Below are 23052 nucleotides of genomic sequence, written 5' to 3'. Positions count from 1 at the left end.
ATGGCCTGGCACAGCGCTGAACCCTGCACGACCCACCCAAGAATGGTGCTAAATGCTCACAAAATCCACACCGTGGCTCTTCACCCCAGCACCACTGAGGGTTGCCAGCCTCACCCTGGGCAGCCTCCACTTGCTGCCCCTGCCCACCTTTACTGAAAACTTGAAGGCAAGCCAAGACCACAGCCTCTCCAGCCTTTCCTAACAATACCAAGCTGCACAGACCCCGACCTCCTCCCTGGCCCCGGTCCACCTGGTGCTCACTTCCTTATGCAAAAGGCTGTCTGTCTGTCCTCAGGTCACTGGTTCTCTCTGTTCTGGTCTCTTCCTCTGGTGTGGGGCTGACAGTTGCCCCTCCACACCCCACTCTGTAGCCTCACTCTCAGTGTCTCATCTAGGAAATGAGCTGCAACGAGGGGCCTGAGGGGCAACAGATGTGCTTTACAGAGAGGGATCTAAGGCGCAGAGAGGCTGAATGTCATGCCCCGGGGAGCAAAGGCACAGTCAAGCCCAGCAGTCTGTGTCTGGAGTCCATATGCTTGACCATTATGTTAAAACATCTCCTTGTTCACAGACTGGCTGTATACACACAGAGGATCAAGTCATGGACACTCATCAACTCTAAGATGCTGGTTAACCCTGTTATTTCATTTCTACTTAAGCTTTTACTTTCCATTGAAACACTTAATGATCTCTGCATTCAGCATGCCAAAGTACCAATATGTTGAATTAGATGAGCGTCTTGTTATGAATCATATTTTTTTATGTGTTCAAGTAAAAAATGACTTTAAAGTCTCTTTCCCCTCCCCTCCTCCTCGCCCCCTCTCACCTAGGCCCCAGACCTACTCACCTCAGTCTTTCTTATGCCCAAAGCTGCACCTCATGGGCCCTCACACCTCGTGCAGTTTGTCCTTCTCAAAGCCCAGCCTGACCAGCGTGTGCAGAAACCAGGGGTTACCCTGACCCTCTCAGGGTCATCACTGACCCTTACCATGTGCTACACTCTGGAGTCTCAGTTCCCCTTGGCTTTCCTTGTAAGAGCCAACTCAGACCAGCTGACTACCTAAGATCCTCCTCAGACTATCAGTCTGGGGACTGGCATTATCAGTCTATGACCACATGCTTTAATGACTTGGTTTTGTTAAATCTATACAGATTCAGACTTCACTAACATTTGGGGAGTGCATGCTGGGCAAAAGGAAAAATATAAAAAAGTACCTCCATGAACTTCATCTTATAAACCTGACACCCAGGATGGTTACAAATGGCAAGCACTTCACAAGAGATCAAGTCAAGGCAAGAGCCTTGAAGCACATGCAAGCACAAGGCTGATGGAGGCCAAGTTGCTTCTCCAATCAGAAAAACTCAGAGGGACAGCAAGTTCTGACTTTTTATATATATATATATATATATATATATATATATATATATATATATTTAGATATAGATGATACAATATCTTCATTTTATTTATTCATTTTTTTATGTGGTGCTGAGGATTGAACCCAGTGCCTCACGCATTCAAGGCAAGCACTCAATCACTGAGCTACAACCCCAGTCCAAGTTCTGACTTTTTAAAGTAAAATACCATAAAAGAAAGAAGTAAAATCTATGAATAACTACATTCATTTGGCTACCAAACTACAATTCCATAGTTCTTTCCAAGCCATGGTGCATTCCAGCACAGAGAAACAGGTTGGGTCAGGAGAGAGACTCCATGAGCACTGTACCAATTCCTAGAGGCGGAACAGACTCACCTGTCGAAGATTAATATACACTGCATTCTGCAGAAATTCCGAAGCTTCCATGCTCCTCTTCTGAATTGCCAGGACACGTACAGCTTTGACACAGGCTTCCAATTCAATCACTCCAGCATTCTTGTACTGTAGGGTATAAGGGAGGCACCTCCGTCAAAAAACAAGTTTCTGCCATTTCACAACACAGCATGTCCTGAGCACACGAATCCTGCAACCACCTCGCCCCCGCCACACCAAGGTTCTCAGAAAGTATATCCTACATAAGGACAAGAGAGGTTCATGGGACTGGGTGAACATACAGTTGCCCTGTAAATACACTGGTATTCATTAAAATAATACAACAACATTAGCTTAATATTTTACAAAACTTCAAAATACAGGTTGAGGATGCCTTACCTGAAGCACTTGAGACCAGCAAAGCTTCAGACTTCAGGGTTCTCAGATGGGCCCCCTGGCTTGGACTTGACTAGTGTACTTTTTGAGCATCATTGCTAGTTAGCCCAGTTGGAGTAATTTTCAATTGATGGAATTGGGGAAATTTTTCTTAAAATTGAAGCAAAGTTTGTAGAGGTGAAGCCCATGTGGATTAGTACTTAGGAGGACCTGAGAGGGGCAGGGATAACACACTAATATTCTTTTAGCAGAGGCGCTAACACGGCAATCAAAGCATTCGGGCACTGTGGACCTGAGTGGGCCTGGCAAGGTAGGACTGCTCCTAAAACACAGCCTGCCCACTTGCCAAGCTCAGAGAGCGAGAGGGAGCCAGTCGTCCTCTCACTAAGATCACATGTGAGGTGGGACATGATTTTTAACTATGGAGCAAGAAAAGCCACGTCATCACTCTCCCCTTCTCCACGCCCGTGACTCACACAGAACCTGTGACACACTACAGGCAGTTATCAAGGATGATCAGGAAAATGGACTACGTAAACTTACCTAAGACCACGCCTGAACTCAAAACTCTACCAACTGTGTACACCACTTAACAATACCACAGAGAATTAATGGAGGAATTTGATTCTGTTGAAATAAAATGAATACTTTTCCTTCAAAACTCTGAAATCGTTTCTATATAAGTGAGAAAAAAAGTGTCAACTTGATGTTTTTTCCACATACTTTTGGTTAAATTTACATGTTTTAAACTATATCACAAAGAAATGTGTAACAACAAATCCTATCATTGTTTACAACTATAATGGGCCAATAAAAAATGTGGAAATGCTGGGTGTGGTGGCCAGGCCTGTAATCCCAGTAGCTAGGGAGACTGAGGCAAGAGGAAGTTCAGGGACAGCCTCAGCAAGTTAGTGAGGTCCTAAGCAATTTAAGCAAGACTCTGTCTCAAAATTAAAAAAAAAAAAAATTGAGACAGGGACTTGCTGGGGATGTGGCTCAGTGATAAAGTGATCCAGGTTCAATCCCAAGTATCAAAAGCAATGGGCACAGTTCCTGAAAACTTGCTACATAGCTACATGTATACGGACGTTCTCTTGGAGCATGAGCTCTGAGAAGCAGGCCTGTGTCCAGGCTCACTGCTGAGTCCCTCGACCTACCTACCAAGCTCCTAGCACAGAACAGTTACATCTCAGAAATAAATGAGGGAGCTGTCTCACTCAATTCCAAAACTAAACCCCTAAAATAAGTATTACCCCGATTCATTAATAAATTAATAAAGAAAATGAGACCAAAAAAAGTAAAGCCCACAGTCATGAAGCAAGTGACTGGGGAGGCAAGACCTGAACTCAGACCACCTGGGCAGACCCAAGTGGAAGGGCCGGGCCAGGGACTGGAGGGGCCCGGGCCCACACACTGCCACCCTCACTCTGCTCAGGTCTGGCCTGAGCTGACCTGGGGGCAAACTCCAGCAAGAAGGGGCTTCTGTGACTGCTTCTGCTCTCAAAGCCTCAGCAAGCCACAAGGACAGCCCTGAGGAGCATGTTGGGTCCAGAACCCTTGCTGACCACAAATGTCTACAGGGAGAGAGCAGCCATGGAGAGGCTGCAAGGACAAGTGATGACGGGGAGCACTAATGACTCTGCCAGACACCAGGACCCAGGCAAGCAGGTGTCCGCCCACCCCACCAAACCACCACCTTGTCATCTGTGTGCATCCGATGACCTAAGCTTCTTGTCCAAATTATGCCCCTGTGTGACTGTCTAAGATGGGCAACCTCTCTGAGCCTCGGAGTCCCGCCAACTATAGAAAGGCAGAAGGCTTCATATTGTCTGTCTACAGTTCCTCCCGCCACAAAAGACAAGGACCAGCATCTCAGCAGAACAACTCCATCTCAGCTCTCCCACTAGAGAACTTCCTGGGTCAAAAATCAGACACCCAAGAAGAAAGCACTCACGAAGTCAGGAGAGAGACTGCTCAGGAGACCGTCAGCACCCCCGTGCGGGAGACCTGTAGGGCAGCGCTGCCTGCTAATCCTGTGTGCACACGTCCTTTATGCCACCGCCATTCCCTGATGTCAGACCTGCCTCACAGGCTGCTCATCTGGGGATTGAGCAGCAGGGCAGTCACAGGCCCTCTCTGTGGAGGTGAAAGAAGAAAGAGGAGGAGAAAAAGCCAAGTGAAGCCGAGGAGCAGAGGCAGCGGCAGGGAAGGCCGGGTGTGAAGGCTGCCCCTCCACCTGCATCGCACCCCAGGAGGACCGCTTGCCCACACCCTACAGAACGCTGAAGGGAGGGTGGAGACAATGACCAGCTCCACTGAGCAGTCTGATGAGCCTGTCACTGTCACTCTGCGGGCACTTCACATACAGGAAGCCACTCACCCTCACGAGGTTTCCAGGCCACAGTCCTTAGCTTCCCCATTAGAAAGGACAGAAAATGGAGCGCAAAGAGGACACGGGACCTCACGGGAATGAGACAGCCAGGAATGGCAGACGGGGGGGCCACACTCAGTCCTGTCTGACTCGGGGTCTGCGCTGGCACACACATGGCAGCCACCCACAGCTAGTACACCAGGGCAGACAAGTCCTGCCATACAGATGGGCCTCGAGTGCTCCCTGCCACAGGGCCCCAGACAGCCACCAAGGCTCAGGCCTGGCCAGTACAGTGACAGCCACCTGTCGTGCCCAGAGGCTCGACCATGACAGCAAGAGAAGTGGTCTCCACGTTGTCCCATGGGCTCTCTCCTGGCCAAGGCAGCCACTGCACACTGCAGTACGTGCACACCACTCGCCCCTCAGCCGCCCGCTATCACCACTGTGCTACTCTCGGGAAACAATTGTTAAAAATAGACAAGAAAGGGCTGTTTTAAATGCTATTTATAAAATGAACATTGACAAATCAATGCCTATTTATCACCTTTAAAGAAAATATAATGGCAAAAAAAATTCTCATTCACAAAATAAACAAAAACACACACTATAACTAGGAATAAACATCAAAGCAGTGCTCATGTGCAACAAGAAAAAAGCTACAATATGCCAGGGTGGCGACACACACCTCTGATCCCAGCACTCAGGAGGCTGAGGCAGGAGGTCTCAAGTTCAAGGCCAGACTGGGCAACTGAGCGAGACCCTGTCTCAAATAAAAAATAAAGGGCTGCGGTTGTGGCTCCGTGGAAGAGCACTTGCCTAGCACATGTGAGGCACTGGGTTCGATCCTCAGCACCACATAAAAATAAATAAAGTAAAGATACTGTGTCCATCTACAACTAAAAAAATTCTTTTTTCAAATAAAAATAGCTCAGGATGTGGCTCAGTGGTAAAACACCCCGGCTTCAATCCCTGGCACTAGAGAGGAAAACCCTAATACTAAAGGGAGGGACCTAAAACAAGCTGTCCTAACACGGGCATGTTGACATATCCCATAGAGGAAAACAGCACATAAAGATGAGATGATGTCTCCAGGCTAAGCACAAGGGCCACCTGCGCCACCAACATGCCAGGCTGATTCCACCTTAAACAAGTCCTTTAGATTAAGGAACCCGCCCAGCCCAAAGGAGACTGAAAGATGAATAACAGCTAACCCAAGCAAAGTCCTTCAGAGTTCTTCAGGAATAATAAATCCATCATATTAGACAAGAAAATTGAGGAAGGGAGGAAAGAACTAGTTAAAAGTTGGGCTGGCAGAGCTGGCTGGGGCTCAGGGGCAGAGTACCTGCCTGGCACGTGTGGGGCACTGGGTTCGATTCTCAGCACCACATATAAATAAATGAACAAAATAAAGGTCCATCAATGTCTAAAAAAAATAAATTGTTTTTAAAAAGGTGGGCTGGGGTGTGGTCAGACAGAAGAACACCCACCCAGCAAGCACCAGGACCCAGGTGCGGTCCTCTCTCTACTGCCAGGAAAACAGGAGGCAGGGAGGTCAGGAGGAAAAGGACCCAACGACTAGATATGAGACAAGCGACTCTCATGGTGCTACACAAGGAGTGACACACTTATACAAAGAAATGAAGAGCTCGGAAATAGATAAAGTGCATTTAAAATGAGATTTCAAGTCAAGGAAAAAATATGAATTTAATAGATTACAGTGAGACGGTTAGATAATTGCCTGGAAAAATAAGTTATATTCCTATGCCATAATGCAGACAAAATAAATCATAGATGGTATCAGTATTTTAAAATATCCATAATAGCCAACACAAACATACTGTGCATATTATCAGCTTCTCCTAACTGCAACTCTATGATGAGTTCTATTGTCATGCTCATTTTAGATAAAAACTGAAAGAGTTTTATTCTATTGGAAAGAAAGTATTTTAAGCAAATAACCAAACATAAATGTCATAAAGAAAGCAATCACTATGTTATAAATATGTTTTTGACCACAGCCAAAAAGCAAAACCTTATAAACAAAATTTAAACACAAATAACATTAAGAAAAAGATTTGTAGGCTGGGGGTATAGCTCAGGGATAGAGCTCTTGCCTAGAACGTGTAAGTCCCTGGGTTCAATCCCCAGCACCACAAAAAGAAAAAAAATAAGATTTGCAATGTCTATGATAAACAAGAAAATAACATTTATAATACACAAAGAACTTTTATAAAGCAATAAGAAAAGCACTCTAACTTAGATATATATAAAGAACACAGAAGGATAATTCATAAAATCAAACAGTTAACAATTGATAAATGTCCAGTAAAATAACTAAAATGTCCACTAAAATAACTAAAATAATTATCGCTACCAGTATACTGTCAAATATTTTAAAAGGAAAACAGCTAGTGTTTTGGGGGGAGTTTAAACTGTTAGTATAACCTTTTTGGAGAACAACATAGGAATATACAGGCCTAAAAATGTGTCAAGTCTACTTCTAAGAATGCTGTCCATTTAAAAAATCAGGCCAGGGCTAGGGATATAGCTCAGTTGGTAGAGTGCTTGCCTTGCATGCACAAGGCCTAGGTCTGATCCCCAGCACCATTAAAAAAAAAAAAAATCAGAACAAAAAATTTATCTACTGGGCTATTTATCAGAACACTGTTTATGATCATGGAAGGAAAAATCAAAACCAAATACTATTTAGGAATGAAGCATTGCTTAAGTATATAATTCTCTCATAATTGTTTATCTTTTCATTCTCTATTAGAGAAGGAATTTAGAAAGCAACTTGAAAATGACCTATGACAAATGTTAATGTCACATCCAGTGAGTAAATGTCTAGAAAAATCTAACATAAAGGAATATTCACACAAAAACATAAGAGTTTATGTACAAGAATGTTCAAAAAAGCTGAATAAGGAAAGCCTGGCGCATGTACTGATGCTGGTAAGGGGATGGAGCTGGGGACACCATGCTGAGTGAGTTGCCAGACTCAGAAGCCAAGGGCCAGCGCTTTCTCACATGTGCACATGGGGCAGGGGTGGGGGGGTCGGGTAGAAAAGGGATCTCACAAAAACAGAAACAAGACCAAGAGGACAGAAGGGGGCAGAAAGGAGAGGGAGGCAGGAGGGGGCCAGAGGGAGGCACTGGGGACTGATACCTGCCAAACCGCCACATCCAGGGACAAACACCCGACAGTGAATGCTGCTCTTGTGTGTGACTGTAACGCACTAGTTAACAACAACAGGAACACGGTGGTCAGGAGAGCGGGCCAGGGGGTGAAGGGAGCGCGAGAGAGAGGGAAGGTTCAAGGGACGAGGCTGACCACTCACGTCACGTATGAGGGACCCACAGTTAGTGTGACTGTAATGCCCCATAGAAATAAGAACACTCGGGAAAGCGCCCCCGGCAGCGGGGAGTGAGGACCCTAACCCTCCGACAGGAGGACCCCAGAGCACAGCCAGCCAGCGGAGAGCTGCTGAGAGTGGGCGTCTCCCCTCGCCAGCCCTGTACCAAGCCGCCTGGGGACGGATGACCACACACACTGTCCCCACAGTGCTCCCAAAAGCCCAGAGGTCTGAGGAGGAGGACAGCACGACTAAAGTACTGCGAGTGGATGAAGCCAGCAGCAGCACGACGGACAGGCCGGTCCCACACCTGTAAGTGCAACGTCCAGTCTCACAGGCGCCACCCTGGGAACAGGGCAGAGGGCAGGGGCCTTGGGTCTTCCCCACGCCTAAGTGGCCCTTTATAGTATTTCGGTAATAACACTTGGAATTTAAAACTTTCTTCAGGCTGGGGGTGTAGCCCAGTGATAGAGCACATGCAAGGCCTGGCCTCAATCCCTAGCACCACGGAAGAAAAGAAAAAAATTAAGTCCAAGGTAAAAGAATGGTGCATTGGAAAATGGAATGCCACAGATCATGAGAAATCACACACCATGGAAGACTGGATAGCACAGAAAAACGCACAACATGCAAAATTACATATAAGAGGAAGTGAGGGGAAAGGGGGAAAAATAAAACAAGAGAGAAAAATGAATTACAGTAGATGGGGTAGAGAGAGAAGATGGGAGGGGAGGGGGGATAGCAGAGGTTAGGAAGGGCAGCAGAATACAACAGACACTAATATGGCAGTATGTAAAAAAGTGGATGTGTAACCAACCGATGTGAATTTGCAATATGTATACGGGATAAAAATGGGAGTTCATAATCTGCTTGAATCAAATGTATAAAATATGATATGTCAAGAGCTTTGTATTGTTTTGAACAACTAATAATTAAAAAAAAAAAAAGAAAGAAAAACGCACAACATGCCTAATGAAAAACACACTGTAGCACACAGCAAACAGGACAGTAAGTGTAGCCCCTCCACGACATGAATAGTGCACAATGACAAAGAAGACAGAAGACAGGTACTGAATGTTCATAATGGTCATCGGACTACTGAGGTGACAACAGCCTCTTTCCCCTTTTTCCAAACATACTTCATTAAACACATACTGTGTTAAAACAAAACCCACTTTAAACGCACAGTATCATGCACTTGAGAACAACATGTGCACACTTACCACACCACAAACTCCTGACTGAAACAACGCGACATGCATAACATTCAGTGGAAAAGTCACCTTGCTGTAGTAGGAAATGGCCTCCTTGTACTTGTCGATGATGTCCTCGGGGCTGAGGCAGTTCTTGGCACGCCCGATTTCAGTGCTGGTGTCGGGGTTTATGCCGTTGGTCGTGAGGGCACCTGCAAATGCAGGAAACACACAATAATCCTTTGCTTTTTAAGTGTCACTTTTTTGTTAGTTTAAAGAAAAGCATGAATAAGGTAAAACCTAAACACGTCCTACTGAACTCTGAACAAGGAAACAGTGTTTAAAGTCTTCACAGACCATCTTCTTCCTCCAAGTCTTACCCCCAAAGCACTACATTAAAAGTTAACTCTGAGTAAGTCTTCCTCCCTGTTGGAACTTTGTATTAAAGAGTATGAAATGCATGGCATAAAAGTGACAAGTTTATAAAAAACCATCTTAGCCGTCTTGAGATGGGTGAAGTCACGGCCCTCTCTCAGCTTGAAGCGCTTCTTGCTGGCAAGGGCCCACACTGCATCCTCAAAGGAAACAAACCATAGGAAACATTTTCTGAACTGCACAGCATTAAAAAATAATAATAATAACCTAAAACTACTACCCTCCTTTCCATGGCTGTCATTTTCTACTTCTGACCAAAGCCAGTCAATAAACAGAACCACCTAATTCCCCAGCCATCAAGCCCCCACAGGGAAGAGTTCTGGAGAAACCGCCATTTTAAACACAACCAACTACATAGAGAATTCTAGCAGGAGAAAAAGGATGAAATGTTCTTTGGTTTCACAGAACACTCCTAAGGTCTAGTAGCAGGAAATGTTGGGCTTCTCTCAACACCCCCCTGCATACTTGCACCCCCTTGTACCCCACCCCGTTCCTTCCTAGGCTGAGGACGAGTTCACTACTGTCTGCAGCTGTGCACAACCAGGATGTGCTACTTGCACTGCTCCCAGCTCCGTGAGCTCTTTGCTCACCCTGGTTTCTAATCTGCATCCAACTTCCTCACCTGTATGTCTTCACTCTCTAATTCTGTAAGCTGCCTCAAATACTTGTTGGACCAAGACAGAAGAGAGAATGAATAGACAGGTAAGTGGAAAGATGAATGGTGACAGACCAACAAATAGAGAAAATACACACCAAGAACAAAGAAAATTCCACGTGCAAAATTCTCTCCCAGCCACAAGACAAAGAACTCTAACCAAAATCTCAGAAAGGCAGGTGGCTTGCAGTTTTGTTTCTTATCAATTTTGTAAAAATTACAGCAAGAAATAAGAGGAAAAAACTATAAATAATAACAGGGAAGGACTTACTTAGAAAAATATCTAAAATATGTCCTTTTCAAATAATACATTCAGATCAGCAAGAGCCTGTGACCCAGTCTGTGTGCCACAGAACTCAGGGGTCCCTTGGGAGCAAAGTTCACACAGGGTGGTCATCGCACTACCACAAAGTAGCACCCTGCACTCCTGCTCCGAGGACTGCCCTCCTGTGGCCAGCCCCAAGAGAGAGGAGCTCAAAAGGAGCCCCACTTGTACAGGGCAGGGGCAGGTCCCCAAGGGACAGTGTTCTTGCTAGGAGCTCCGAGGACCAGCCTGGGGGGTTGTAACCATCATGCTATGTTATGTTCACTGCTCTGCGTGTTCCCCAGGCTTATAATACATTCAATTCTGGCACAAATTAGGATTTAATAAACGACAAGGTGTCTTAATTTGTCTCATCAGTGCTAACAAATTACCTTTGCATTATTGTCATTCTTTTTCCCCTAGAGAAAGGAAAGGGGAGCTATCGGGGGTAAGAATGAAGTAGGCTGTTTGCTTCTCACATGGGACCTCATTTCCTCCGTCATGTAGCACAGGATCAAAGCACCGGAGAGGCTCCCAGATGCTACTCCATCTTTGGAGAAAGGATGTCAACACCGAGGGCTCTCTGAGTAACTTAACTCCAAACCCAAGGCTGGAGCAGACGTCATCGACAGTGCCATCTGTGGGCAGGCAGGCAGAGCAGAGCACTAGGGAGCACTACTGCATCAGACTGATTTAATTTCACTCAATAAAAGAATAACAAGGGGCTGGGGATGTGGCTCAAGTGGTAGCGTGCTCCCCTGGCATGGGTGCAGCCCAGGTTCGATCCTCAGCACCACATACAAACAAAGATGTTGTGTCTGCCGAAAACTAAAATGTAAATAAAATATTTTAAAAAAAAATAAAATAAAAATAAAAGAATAACAAGCTCTAAAAATCCTAGAGCCCAGTAGACTTGCTCTTTCCTCACAGCCACAGTCCTGACAACCCCATGGAACATTCCTGTGGGCCAGGGAAACAGTGCCTTCCAGACCAATAGCCCTGCACTACTGCAGGGAACCCGTGTTCGGGCAGGCTGAGACAGCAGCATGCCCACTCTCAGGGAAGCACCTGCAACCCTGCCATCACTAGCTAAGTAGTCGTAAGCTCATACTTCATGCAGGAGTGTATATAAGGCACAAAATAGGAACTCAGAAACACAGAACAAAGCAAGAAAAAGAGGGAGTAGTAAAGCAGAGACCAGTGACTGGAGAGAGAGGCAAAGCCATCGAGATAGAGAGGAGCTGAGACGGGAGCAGTCCTTAGGTGGCAATAATTCCTGTAGCAGCTACCACGCTGGGGTCAATAAGGCTTCAAAGCCATGCCTCCCAACTGCCACCAATACAAGACAGTGATTCCATGAGCCTGGAAGTTGAACTAGCCAAGAGACACAGCCTGCAGCAGCGAGACACAGCCCTGAGGTAACAGGGCTTGAGAGGGGCCTTCTCCCTGGGGTGCTGGGACACCTAGACAGCCACCTCTGACAGGGAAAGAAGACCCTCCCCTCCAGCAAACACCAAAACAAACTGCAAATGGGTCCGGGATCTACAGGTAAACCGAAAACCTAAAGAGGCTCAAAATCCATGACAAATTCCTTTAGAACCTGGGTATAGTTGAAAGGCCACTGTGACTCAAATGCAGCAAAAAATAATAATAAATAAATATATATATATGTGTGTGTGTGTATACATATATGTATATACATACATATATGTGTATATATATGTATATTCAACCTACTAATCATACAGCAAAATACCACAAACAAAGCAATACATAAATGAGCATCTGAGGAAATATTCACAACATACATCACAAAGTGCATATCCCTGAAACATGAAAAGGTCATAAAAGCTGAGAGAAAAACCAGCATAAATTCAATAGAATATTTTTTAAATGAGCTGAGCTGAGGGCGAGGGATGTGGCTCAGTTGGCAGAGTGCTTGCCTACCACGCACAAGGCCCTGGGTTCAACCCCCAGCACCCCCCCCCCCACACACACACACACACACACACACGCACGCGCACACGCGCCTTAAGGGTGAAGCCCAGTGGCAAAGCACTTACCGAGCACACAGGAGGCCTGGGCCCCACCCCCGGGACCCCACCCCCAGCACCACCATCCCAATAAAAGTGTAGCATCCTACACTTTGCCTAAGAAAGAGAAATAAAAATATTTAAATCTTTGGTTTTTTCCAAAAAGAAGAAGAAAGAGAAAGAGGAGGAAAACCAAGGAACACAAGAGAAAAGCCACCTACAGGGTTAAGTAAAAACCAGGTGCCAAATGAGACGGGAAGTGACACATCTCGAGATATAATTTTTCATATAGTTTTTTACTTTTTTAACCATTATGATGTTTTCTAGACTAAAAATAAATCAATAAAGGTGAGGGAACCTATTGATGGAATACAAACAGAAACAACTACATTTCAAATAAATAGGTAAGCACTGATAGGGAGCATCACAGAACCAATCGAGAAGGTCCACCCACAATGCTGCACACAGCATCCTAACACAGTGGCAGAAGGAGCCCCAACAGTCCCTAAATTCCAGCTTCATGCAGAGGTACTGCGGAAGGAGACTGACCAAATCATGCTGCATGCATGTACAAACGTGGCCCAGTGAATCCCGCTACTATGTATAATTATAATACACCAACAAAATTTTTTTTAAATGGACCTGAAAGGTCCACAGAAAGGTATCACATGAAGGTTAAATTCCCTGACTGTAACCACCACACCACTTCTGTGATGACACTGTCCCTGGAAACACACCCGAGGCATTGGGGAAAGCATCAAACCTACAGCTCACTCAAATAGCTCAAAAAAAAAAAATACACATGACACACAGAGCTCAGATCATAAAGCCAAGACTAAGCTAACTGCTGGGTCTTCATGAGTACACCAAATACTAGGTACTAATCTTTAAACTGTTTTGTAAGACCTGGGCTTTAAATTGTTTCAAAATCAACAATTAATCCAGGCACAGTGGTACACATCTATAATCCTCACGGCTTAGGAGGATGAAGCAGGAGGATAGAGAGTTCAAAGCCAGCCTCAGCAATTTAGTGAGACACTAAGCAACTCAGTGAGACCCTGTGTCTAAATAAAATACAAAATGGGGCTGGGGATCAGCTCAGTGGTTGAGAGCCCTTGAGTTCAATCTCCAGTGCCAAAAGAAAAAGAAATCAACAATTAAAAATGAGAATTCTGATAAATTCAATAAATTATAAAATAATTCTATTAAAATAGAATGTATTTCAGTAGCAATTGAAGCCCTAAATATGTAAAATTGGAAATATAAATGAAATGAATGTGCAGAAGACCAATTACAAACTAAGATCACAGCTCAGAATGACTGAGTGCTTCACTCCTAACACCTCCCATGTTCCAGGCACTGGGCAGGACAGGGGACCATGCTACCAGAGCAGGGCACATTGTGTTCAAAGAGTCAGCATACCTGTGTGTTGTCCTAGCCACTCAGGAGTCTGAGGCAGGAGGATTCCAAGTTCAAGACAGATCCTGTCTCAAATAAATGAAACGGGCTGGGGTGGCAGAGAACCCCTGGGTTCAATCTCCAGTACCACAAAAAAAAAAAAGTCACCATCAGGGACACAATGGAGCACACCTATAATCCCAGCTATTAGAGAGGCTGAGACAAGAGGATGGCAAGTTCAAAACCAGCTTGGACAACTCAGTGAGACCCTGTCTTAGAATAAAATAAAAAGGGCTGGGAGTGCGGCTTAGGGGTAGAGTGCTTGCCTAGCATAATATGGGTGAGTCCTTGGGTCCATTCCCGTTTCAAAACTGCAAAAAAAAAACTTAACTTTAATTTAAAAAGAAAAAGAAAGGAAGATCTTGAGCCAATAATTTAAGAAACTAGAAAAAGAAGACAACTAAATTCAAAGCAAGCAAAAGAGAAGAAGTAGAAAAGATGAGAGAAGAAATAAATGAAATCCAAAAATAACAGAAAAGGGGCTGGGATTGTGGCTCAGCTATGGAGCGCTCACCTAGCATGTGGGAGGCCCTGGGTTCGAGCCTCAGCACCACATAAAAATAAATAAATAAAATAAAGAATATTGCGTCCAGTTACAACCAAAAAATAAATATTAAAAAAAAAATAACAGAAAAATCAAATCAACAAAATCACAAAGTTTGTTTTTTTAAGGTAATCAACAAAATTGATAAATAGCCAAAGAAAGAAAGGAAGGAAGGAAGGAAGGAAGGAAGGAAGGAAGGAAGGAAGGAAGGAAGGAAGGAAGGTGGGCGACAGACTGTAATCACTAAAATCAGGGCTGAGAGAGCAAACACTAGCACAGCCTCACAGAGCTGGACGGGAAGACCCAGGAACACTAGGAACACTCACCCACAAGCCAGTACACTGTGTAATCTAGATGAGACTCTGGGAAAGACACAAACTACCAAAACCAACTGAAGAAGAAGAAGAAGAAAATTGGAATACACACATAAGTAAAGATATTGAATCAATAATCAAAAAATTTCACCTGGGTACAGATAGTTTCAATGTGGAACTCTACCAAAGACTTAAAAACAAATTAATACCAATTCTTCACACAATTCTAAAAAATCTAAGAGGAATTCTAACCAACTCATTCTATGGAGCCAACGCTGCCCTGATAACAAAACCAAAAAAAAGCACCAAAGCAACAAAGAACTACAGACAATTCTCTCTCACAAATATAGATGTAAAACTCCTCAAAAAATATTAGTGGACTGAATCCAGCAAGATATAAAAGGATTGTGCAACACAATCAAGAGAGATTGGTTTCAGAAACATAAGGTTGGCTTAGCATCTGAGAATTAACTAATGCAACACAGATGTGAGTAGAATAAAGGAGAAACAAAAACACGACCATCTCAAGAGACAGCAAGAGCACGGACAAACCCAATACCCCATGACAAAAACGCTCTGCACACAGGAACAGAAGGTGTCCTCAGCCCGAGAAAGGCACCCGTGAACACCCACAGCTCATCACACTTGGTGGTGAAAGACCCAACGTTTCCCTGTAAGATCAGGAGTAAGACTGGGCCTCCCAGTGGGAAAGAAGCAGCAGACTTCCTCTATCTTCAGGTGACACACATTCTTACATAGAGAAAACCCCAAGGGATCCACTAGGAAACCCCCAGAGCTAACAAGTCAGTCCAGCAAGGTCCAAAGATTAACTGTGCTCACATATGCTCACAATGAATCATCTGAAAATGCAAGTAAGACGACAATTCCCTTCACAATAACACGAAAAAGATGAAACTTCTTACGCATAAACCTGGTGCCCAGAAGCTTGGGCAGCTGAGGTAAGAGGATCTCAAGTTCAAGGCCAGCCTCAGCAACTGAGTTTGACCCTTGGTAACTTAGCAAGACCTCATCTCAAAACAGAAAGTAAAATAGGCTGAGGATGTGGCTCAGTGGTAAAGCGGCCTGGGTCCAATCCTCAGTACCAAAAAACAATAAAAAGGGGCTGGGGTTGCGGCTCAGTGGTAGAGCACTTGCCTGGCATGTGTGAGGCCCTGGGTTCGATTCTCAGCACCACATAAAAATAAATAAATGGATAAAATAAAGGCCCATCAACAAAAAACAATAAAAAATAAATTTAAAAAAAAAAATATGATGGGATACTCTGAAAACCCCAGCCACTGCTGAAAAAAATTAAAGATAGGATTGAGGATCCAGCTCAGTGATAAGTACTTAGCCTCGAAGGGCTAAATCCCAGGGGTAACCACACAACAAGGATGCTGACAAAGATAATGGAAAGCCGCCCCGTGCCCAAGGTCTGGAGGAAAAAATATTCTTAAGAGGGCAATATTCCCCAAATTGACACACAGACTCAATAGAATCCCTACCAAAATCGAAGCTAGAATCTTTGTAGAAATTGACTATCTGATCCTAAAATTCAGACGAGGGCTGGGGATGTGGCTCAAGCGGTAGCGCGCTCGCCTGGCATGCGTGCGGCCCGGGTTCGATCCTCAGCACCACATACAAACAAAGATGTTGTGTCCGCCGAAAATTAAAAAATAAATATTAAAATTCTCTCTCTCTCACTCTCTCACTCTTTCTTTAAAAAAAAAATAATAATAATAATAATAATAAAATTCAGACGAACATTCAAGGGATGTGGAATAATCAAAAACATCTCAAAACAAAAGAAGAAATTTGGAGGGCTTCACCTCCAGATTATAAAATTTACATATCTTATCTGGGGTGAGGGAGGAGTAACCTTACAATTTACCTACTTACTCTTACTTCCTAAATTTTCTACAATGAACATGATCTATATAATAAGGGAGAAAATGATCATTTTTTAAAACATGCACACTTATTCCTTAAAAAGAAAAAAATTTTAAGAATAAAGAGTAAACAAATACCCAGTGGGAAAAAACTTACAAACAAGAGAGCATTTAAGCTTTTTATATGTTAAAAACTCAAGAACATCGAGTTCCTTGGGAAGCATATGTAACATATTAAAACAAATTCACTTTCAAAAATTCTAACTGCATAATGAAAACCAAAGAAATACAGGTAATATCCCATTTGACAGCCAACTTCAAATATAGGGACAAAAAAGGCCTAGAAGCCCTATAACTCTTAACACTAACCCAATATAATGAAAGGAGAATCTTTACCTACAAGAAAGTGGAAATCTGTGCATAAGACAGGACAAACTCGGTCAAACAACATTAGAGCTGGGAGTGATGTTTAAAATAGAATTCTAAAGTTAGAACCTTGTTGAAAAGCTATAACACGCTCTGAAAAACAGAAAATTTAATACGAAGTTTGCCCCTATGTCCCATACAAATGCAAACTTAATTTTTGTTTACTCATGGGTACTAATTACTTTAATGAAAGCAGAATATTTTAATTAAGACAAGCAGCCAGTATTACATGTCTCTCTCAAATCTAGTTAACGAGTCTACTCTGCCGTTAGCCATAATGTGTCTAGGACAGTTCTGCCACAGTGAAAACGTCTTGGGGGGCTGGTGGAGCTCCTCAAGCCTACCAGACCACAGGTGCTTCTGGGTCATCTAGACCTAACATTCCCCTTGTGAAACCCACAACAGCCACAACAGGGCTGTGTCAAGACTCGGCTTGCAGATGCAGGCTCACGAACACTACTGTCTGAGGATGCTGTTGGACCACCAGGTTCTACCAATTCCACAGCTGGTAAGTGACTCCCATCTACAATATGAAAACAACTGTTACAACTTAACAGTAAAAAAACAAAAAAAAAAAAAAAAACAGCCCAATTTAAAAAATAAGGGATAAGGGACCCAAATAAACATTTTTCCAAAGGGAATATACCAATAACCAATCAACGCAGGAAAGGATGCTCACCAGCTTTATAGGAAACACAAACCACAACTACAGGGAGGCACCACTTCACACCTGCTAGGACGGCTGAGGCTAACAGATGCCAGTGAGGACAGAGAGGAAGAAACTCCTGCACACCCTGGGGGAAGGCAAAGTGGTGGGGCCACTTAGGAAAAGAGTGTGGCGGCTTTTCAACATTGAACTACACGTGACCTGGCAACTCTTCTGCCAGATGCACATGAGAGCTTCAAACACAGGTCACCCGGAAACCTGCACCGAAGTGTTCCCAGCGCCGTCCTTCCCAGCAACACCAACATCCAGCTGAGAGAAAGGATGAGCAGAAGAGCACTAGGAGGAAGAAGAGACAGCGCAGACACAGCCACGAGGCCCAGCCACCCAGGAGCAGGCCAAGAGTCACAAGTTCAAGGCCAGCAAGCAACTTAAAACACCCTGCCTCAAAATACAAAAAATAACAAGAGCTGGGGTGTAGTTCAGAGGTAGAGCACCTCTAGGTTCAACCCCCAGTACAAAAAAAGGCAGTCACAAAAGACCATGTGTCATATGTTCCCATTCATGTGAAACGTGCAGATCAGGCAAATCATAGAAGAGAAGAAAGTAAATTACTAGTCGAGCTGGAGGAGGGTGGAGGGAACGAACAGGAAGCAATAGTGATTGGTGCAGGGGTTGCTTGTTGGTGTGATGTCCTAAAAGTAGCTGTACTTACAGCCACACAACTCTGATGAGTACCGGAAACCCACTCAACCGTACACTTTCAACGGGGGAGTTACATTCAAGTTCTTTTAAAAACAAAGCAGCTGAGAGCAGTGCTCTCACGCGACAAACACACAGGAAGAAATAACCCTCGCCACGGGGTGGGAGCGCAAGTGCAAGCCAGGGAGCGTCAGAAGCGTCCCTGCGTCCCTGAGCAAGGGCATGCTGAATGTGCAGCGTTTAGGAGGAACAGAGCAGTGAGAAGAGAAGCACGGCCTGGAGTGCAGGCCAAGAACCCGCAGGGTGCAGGTCGGAGGACACAGCTCACCCTCAAGTAAGCAGCACAGCACACACCCCCCCCCCCCCGACTGCCCAGCTTTTCTTGGGGTTTTGTAAACAGTTGTGGGGAAACAAATACTATCTTCATTTAAAACTCAAAAATTAGGGGCTGGGATTATGGCTCAGTGGTAGCGTGCTCGCCTAGCATGCATGAGGCACTGGGTTCGATTCTCAGCACCACATAAAAATAAAGACAGGGGCTGGGGATGTGGCTCAAGTGGTAGCACGCTCGCATGGTATGCGTGCGGCCCAGGTTCGATCCTCAGCACCACATACAAACAAAGATGTTGTGTCCGCCGATAACTAAAAATAAAAGATATTTAAAAAATTAAAAAAAAAAACAAAAAAATAAAAAATAAAAATAAAGACAATAAAGTCCATCAACAACTAAAAAAATATTTAAAAAAAAAACTCAAAAATGAATAAAATGGGGGGGTGGCTAGGGAAGAATAGAGGTACTATGGACTAGACAGAAGGGAGTGAAGGGAAGGGAGGGAACTGGGGTAGGAATGATAGTAGAATGAACCAGACATTATTTACCCTACATGCATATGTGATTTATACAATCTAACTCTACATCATGTACAACCAGAAGAATGAGAAGTTATACCCCATTTATGTATGAAGTGTCAAAATGCATTCTATTGTCATATAAAACTAATTAGACCAAATAAAAACTTAAAATAAATAAATAAAAGTGGGATATTTTGCAATGGAATGGCTGCATGTGGATGGGCTTTCTGCAGGGCGAAGCAATCCTATCACCCCTGAGGGAGCATTAGCTCTTTATACTCAGAGCCTCCTGAGAGCTGCAGAGCGACCCCCACCAGTACCCCTGCTGCTAGCACATCTTCAAGGGTTGGAGCAGCAGAGAAGGGAGGTTGAGAAGACAGCCAGCTCTCATCAGATGTGTTCAGTCTCCACCCAAAGACCTCACAAGCTGGGCACAGTGGCATACTCCTCTAATCCCAGCAAGTGGGAAGGCTGAGACAAAAGGATCACAAGTTCAAGGCCAGCCTGTCTCAGAATTAAAAGTAAAAAGGACAGGCTATAGCCAATGGTAGAGCACCCCTAGGTTCAATTAAAAAAAAAAAAATGTCGTGCCCTGCAGCAGTGGGGGAGGCTGCCTCCTTGCTGCCCCTTGGCAGGCAGGCAGGTCCACACTGCTCTCGTGGGGACACCTGCAGAAGGCACCCTCAAGCCAGTGCCAGCCAGGGTCCACGTCCTTTCCCAGCAGCCTTCCCCTCGGTAGCATGATCCAGATGTCCCTGAATAACGAGGCTGGTGATTGCCGTCACCCCTCTCCCAGCACCCCAAACCAATCTCATCTCTACACAATTTATTTTGAAACTTTGCAAAAATTTATAAAATATTCTTTATCTCAACTAATTTTTTTTAATTGGAAGAAACATCTGACTTTTAGAAGTAGCTCTAGCCACTTGTACAAGCAATGCGGTAACACAGGGAAATTTAACATCTCCTATGAGGCACAATGAGCTGGTCCAGGCTCAGTAAGTGTCTCCTGGTCAAACATCAGCCCCAGGTCAACTGAGCCCTGGAGTGGCACATACACTCAGCTGGAGCGGGAAGGCCCTGCACACAGGCCCCAGCGGCAACTGAGTCTCCTGAAAGCAAAGGCACTTTGTTGTCCTTCCTCTGCGCTTTCCACAAACCCTACAAAATCTTGAGCCACCAATCTAGAGAAAGGAGGGGACACAAATATTAAAACAGAGTCTCCAAACCTGAGGCAGCTGCATTTCAGAATGGAGAGATATGGGGGACAAACGTGGATAACCACCCTGTGCCATGGAAGTGCCCTGCCTGACTGTTCTTCAGAGGAGACCAGAAAACACCAGCGCTCATCACAAAATGATTGAGCACTGAAACAGGATAGATTTTTGCTATGTTAATTACAGAAGGTATGAAGAAGGGAAAGAAAAACCCACCTGTGCAAAAAAATGCAAAATTTCTTTCCCCATTATGAACACATGTGCGAAATGCAGTAGAGAATTTGAAGTCATTTGAAAGGAGCACAGCCACAGAATCGGAGTGAAGTCATTATTATAAATGAATTCAAAACTGACAGGACAGGCATGCACAGTGCACTCAGAGAACTAAGGCACATATTCACTTAACCATGCTAGGGCAAGAATTTTCTTCTTCAACAGACAACACAAAGCAATAGCGTGCCCCATCAAACAAGGACCAAATAATAATCAGGTTTTTAACAGTTCTGATTTAAAGTTTCTTAAATCAGAATGTTCCCAAGATCACAATCCAGAAATTTTAACAATTCATTCACACCACCATGAAACAAGCACTTAAAAAAAAAAAAAATAACCAAAAGAAACTAAGCACATAGATGATGTACCTGGATCAATGAGAACTTCCTGTGCCCCTGGAAGAGAGAACAGATTAGGGTCTTTTATTTGGAAAACAAAACTACTTTTTAACTACTAAAACACATTTCATAATTCACATAGCGTTGAAAAGCTGGACACTTGAAGGTAATCAGAAAGGCAAGTCAGTGTGTTCCCAGTACAGGGCCTTTGTGTTGCAGGAGGAAAGAAAGAAAAGCCCCTGTTACCACGCCCTCCACCAACAGCTAAGTGCCTCCACACTTCTGGGCCCCCACCTTCTTAACTCCTGCTCCAACTCTTCTTAAACAAGTGTGCGAGTTTCTTATTTCCACAAATAAGCCGAGTGAGAAAGGAATATTGTTTGTGCAAGTGTAGGTCAGCACCTTGAAACAAGAGAGAGGAGGGGCCAGAGGTACTGTGGAACTTACCACTACTTCCCTAAACCAGGCAGCCATCTAGATCTCTCCACTCCCTCCTCACTCCCCACAGCTCACTCACTTGCGCGCGCTCTCTCTCTCTCTCTCTCTCTCTCTCTCTCTCTCTCTCTCACACACACACACACACACACACACACACACACACACACTGAATTACTGGACACTTGATTGAGCAAAGGATTTCCAGTGTTTAGAAGATAACTTTGTATTTAGTTTAAAATAATTGACTTTATTACTATCAAAAAGCCTGTGAGGGCTGGGGATATAGCTCAGTTGGATATAGCTCAGTGCTTGCCTTGCACAAGGTCCTGGATTCAATCCCCAGAACCACAGCGGGGAAAAAGAAAATCCTGTGAAAGCCCTGGTCATCTGCTAAATCCCCAAGTATCCGTGAGACCCAGCTAGTCTCCTCTGCAAAATGTCATTTCCCATCACAGCACAACCCCCGAGAACTAGTGGCTCCAGACGTGTTTTATCATTAGCTATTAACATCATTAAGCAGTTTTATAGGATTCAAAAAGGTGTGTCCTGAAAACTTCCTCTTACAAATAGCACATTCACCATTCCATTGTCCATACAGAACAATCCCGTGACTATGGGTGCCATGAGGAGCCATTCTGCCTACGGCCATCTGTTCTGCCACAGCCTGGCAGTCACCACTAAAATAAAGCACAGGCGCTTCCTTCCACTGAGCACCTCATCTGCCCCACCCTGCCCCTGGTGCTGGCTCCCTCAGGAAGCACTCAGGATCTCTGCTTAAGCCTGAGGAGGTAGTCCCCTCAGTAAGCCCCCTAGCCCCCGTGATGGGGCCTGGCTAGAGGTGGGACATGTATTGACAACCACTGTCCTGCACCTGTGAGCTCACTGCAATGTGGCTTCATCAGCAGAAGGTAGCATTCCCACCCTCTACCTTCCTGCTCTTTAGTCTCCTCTCTCAACTGGCTGGACAGAAAGCAGGAGAGCTACTGAGGGGCAGCACATGTTCACCAATAGACACACACTTCAGCCTAGGCCTGGCCTGTAACCAGGAATAGGGGTTCAGGAAGGCTACTGACCCTCTAGCCACCTCAGCAGTGCCCTCCTCGATGCCTGCTCACTTCTTAACTGGACCTTTATTCACAAAACCATTTCCTCCTAGTTTAGTCCCTTAGTAATTATTCAAAATTATGAAATCATGGCTCCAACGCAGAAACTACTAGCCAGCGGGGCTGGGCTTTCCACGAGGTCTTTCCCCTCTGCTGAACACTGTACCCCTTCTCCTGTTCTCACCACTCTGCAGAGATATCAGCAGCCCCTGCCCAGACGAGAGGACTCTCTAGGAGCACCTGGCTTGGTGCAGCGCCTGCGTTCAGACCCACGTGGCTGAATTTGGAAAATGAGTCCCACCAGTGAATGCACAGCAGGGTGCAAGACCAGGGGCTCAAAGTT

The 23052-nt window shown here is 44.7% G+C and overlaps 1 protein-coding gene across 1 annotated transcript in view; it reads right to left on the bottom strand.

The window, feature by feature from the left end:
• Positions 1 to 23052, bottom strand: part of Trappc9 (trafficking protein particle complex subunit 9) — a 501861-nt gene that overhangs the window by 460530 nt on the left and 18279 nt on the right. Inside the window, exons 5-7 of the mRNA XM_071602098.1 lie at positions 21199 to 21225; positions 9155 to 9276; positions 1755 to 1880 (exon numbers count right to left, since the gene is read on the bottom strand). Coding sequence (XP_071458199.1) covers positions 1755 to 1880; positions 9155 to 9276; positions 21199 to 21225 — 275 coding nt within the window. The remainder of the gene's footprint in view (positions 1 to 1754; positions 1881 to 9154; positions 9277 to 21198; positions 21226 to 23052) is intronic.

This window comes from Marmota flaviventris, chromosome 15 (assembly GCF_047511675.1).
Source record: "Marmota flaviventris isolate mMarFla1 chromosome 15, mMarFla1.hap1, whole genome shotgun sequence".
Taxonomy (NCBI): Eukaryota; Metazoa; Chordata; class Mammalia; order Rodentia; family Sciuridae; genus Marmota; species Marmota flaviventris.
This window is presented reverse-complemented; position numbering and strand designations above follow the sequence as displayed.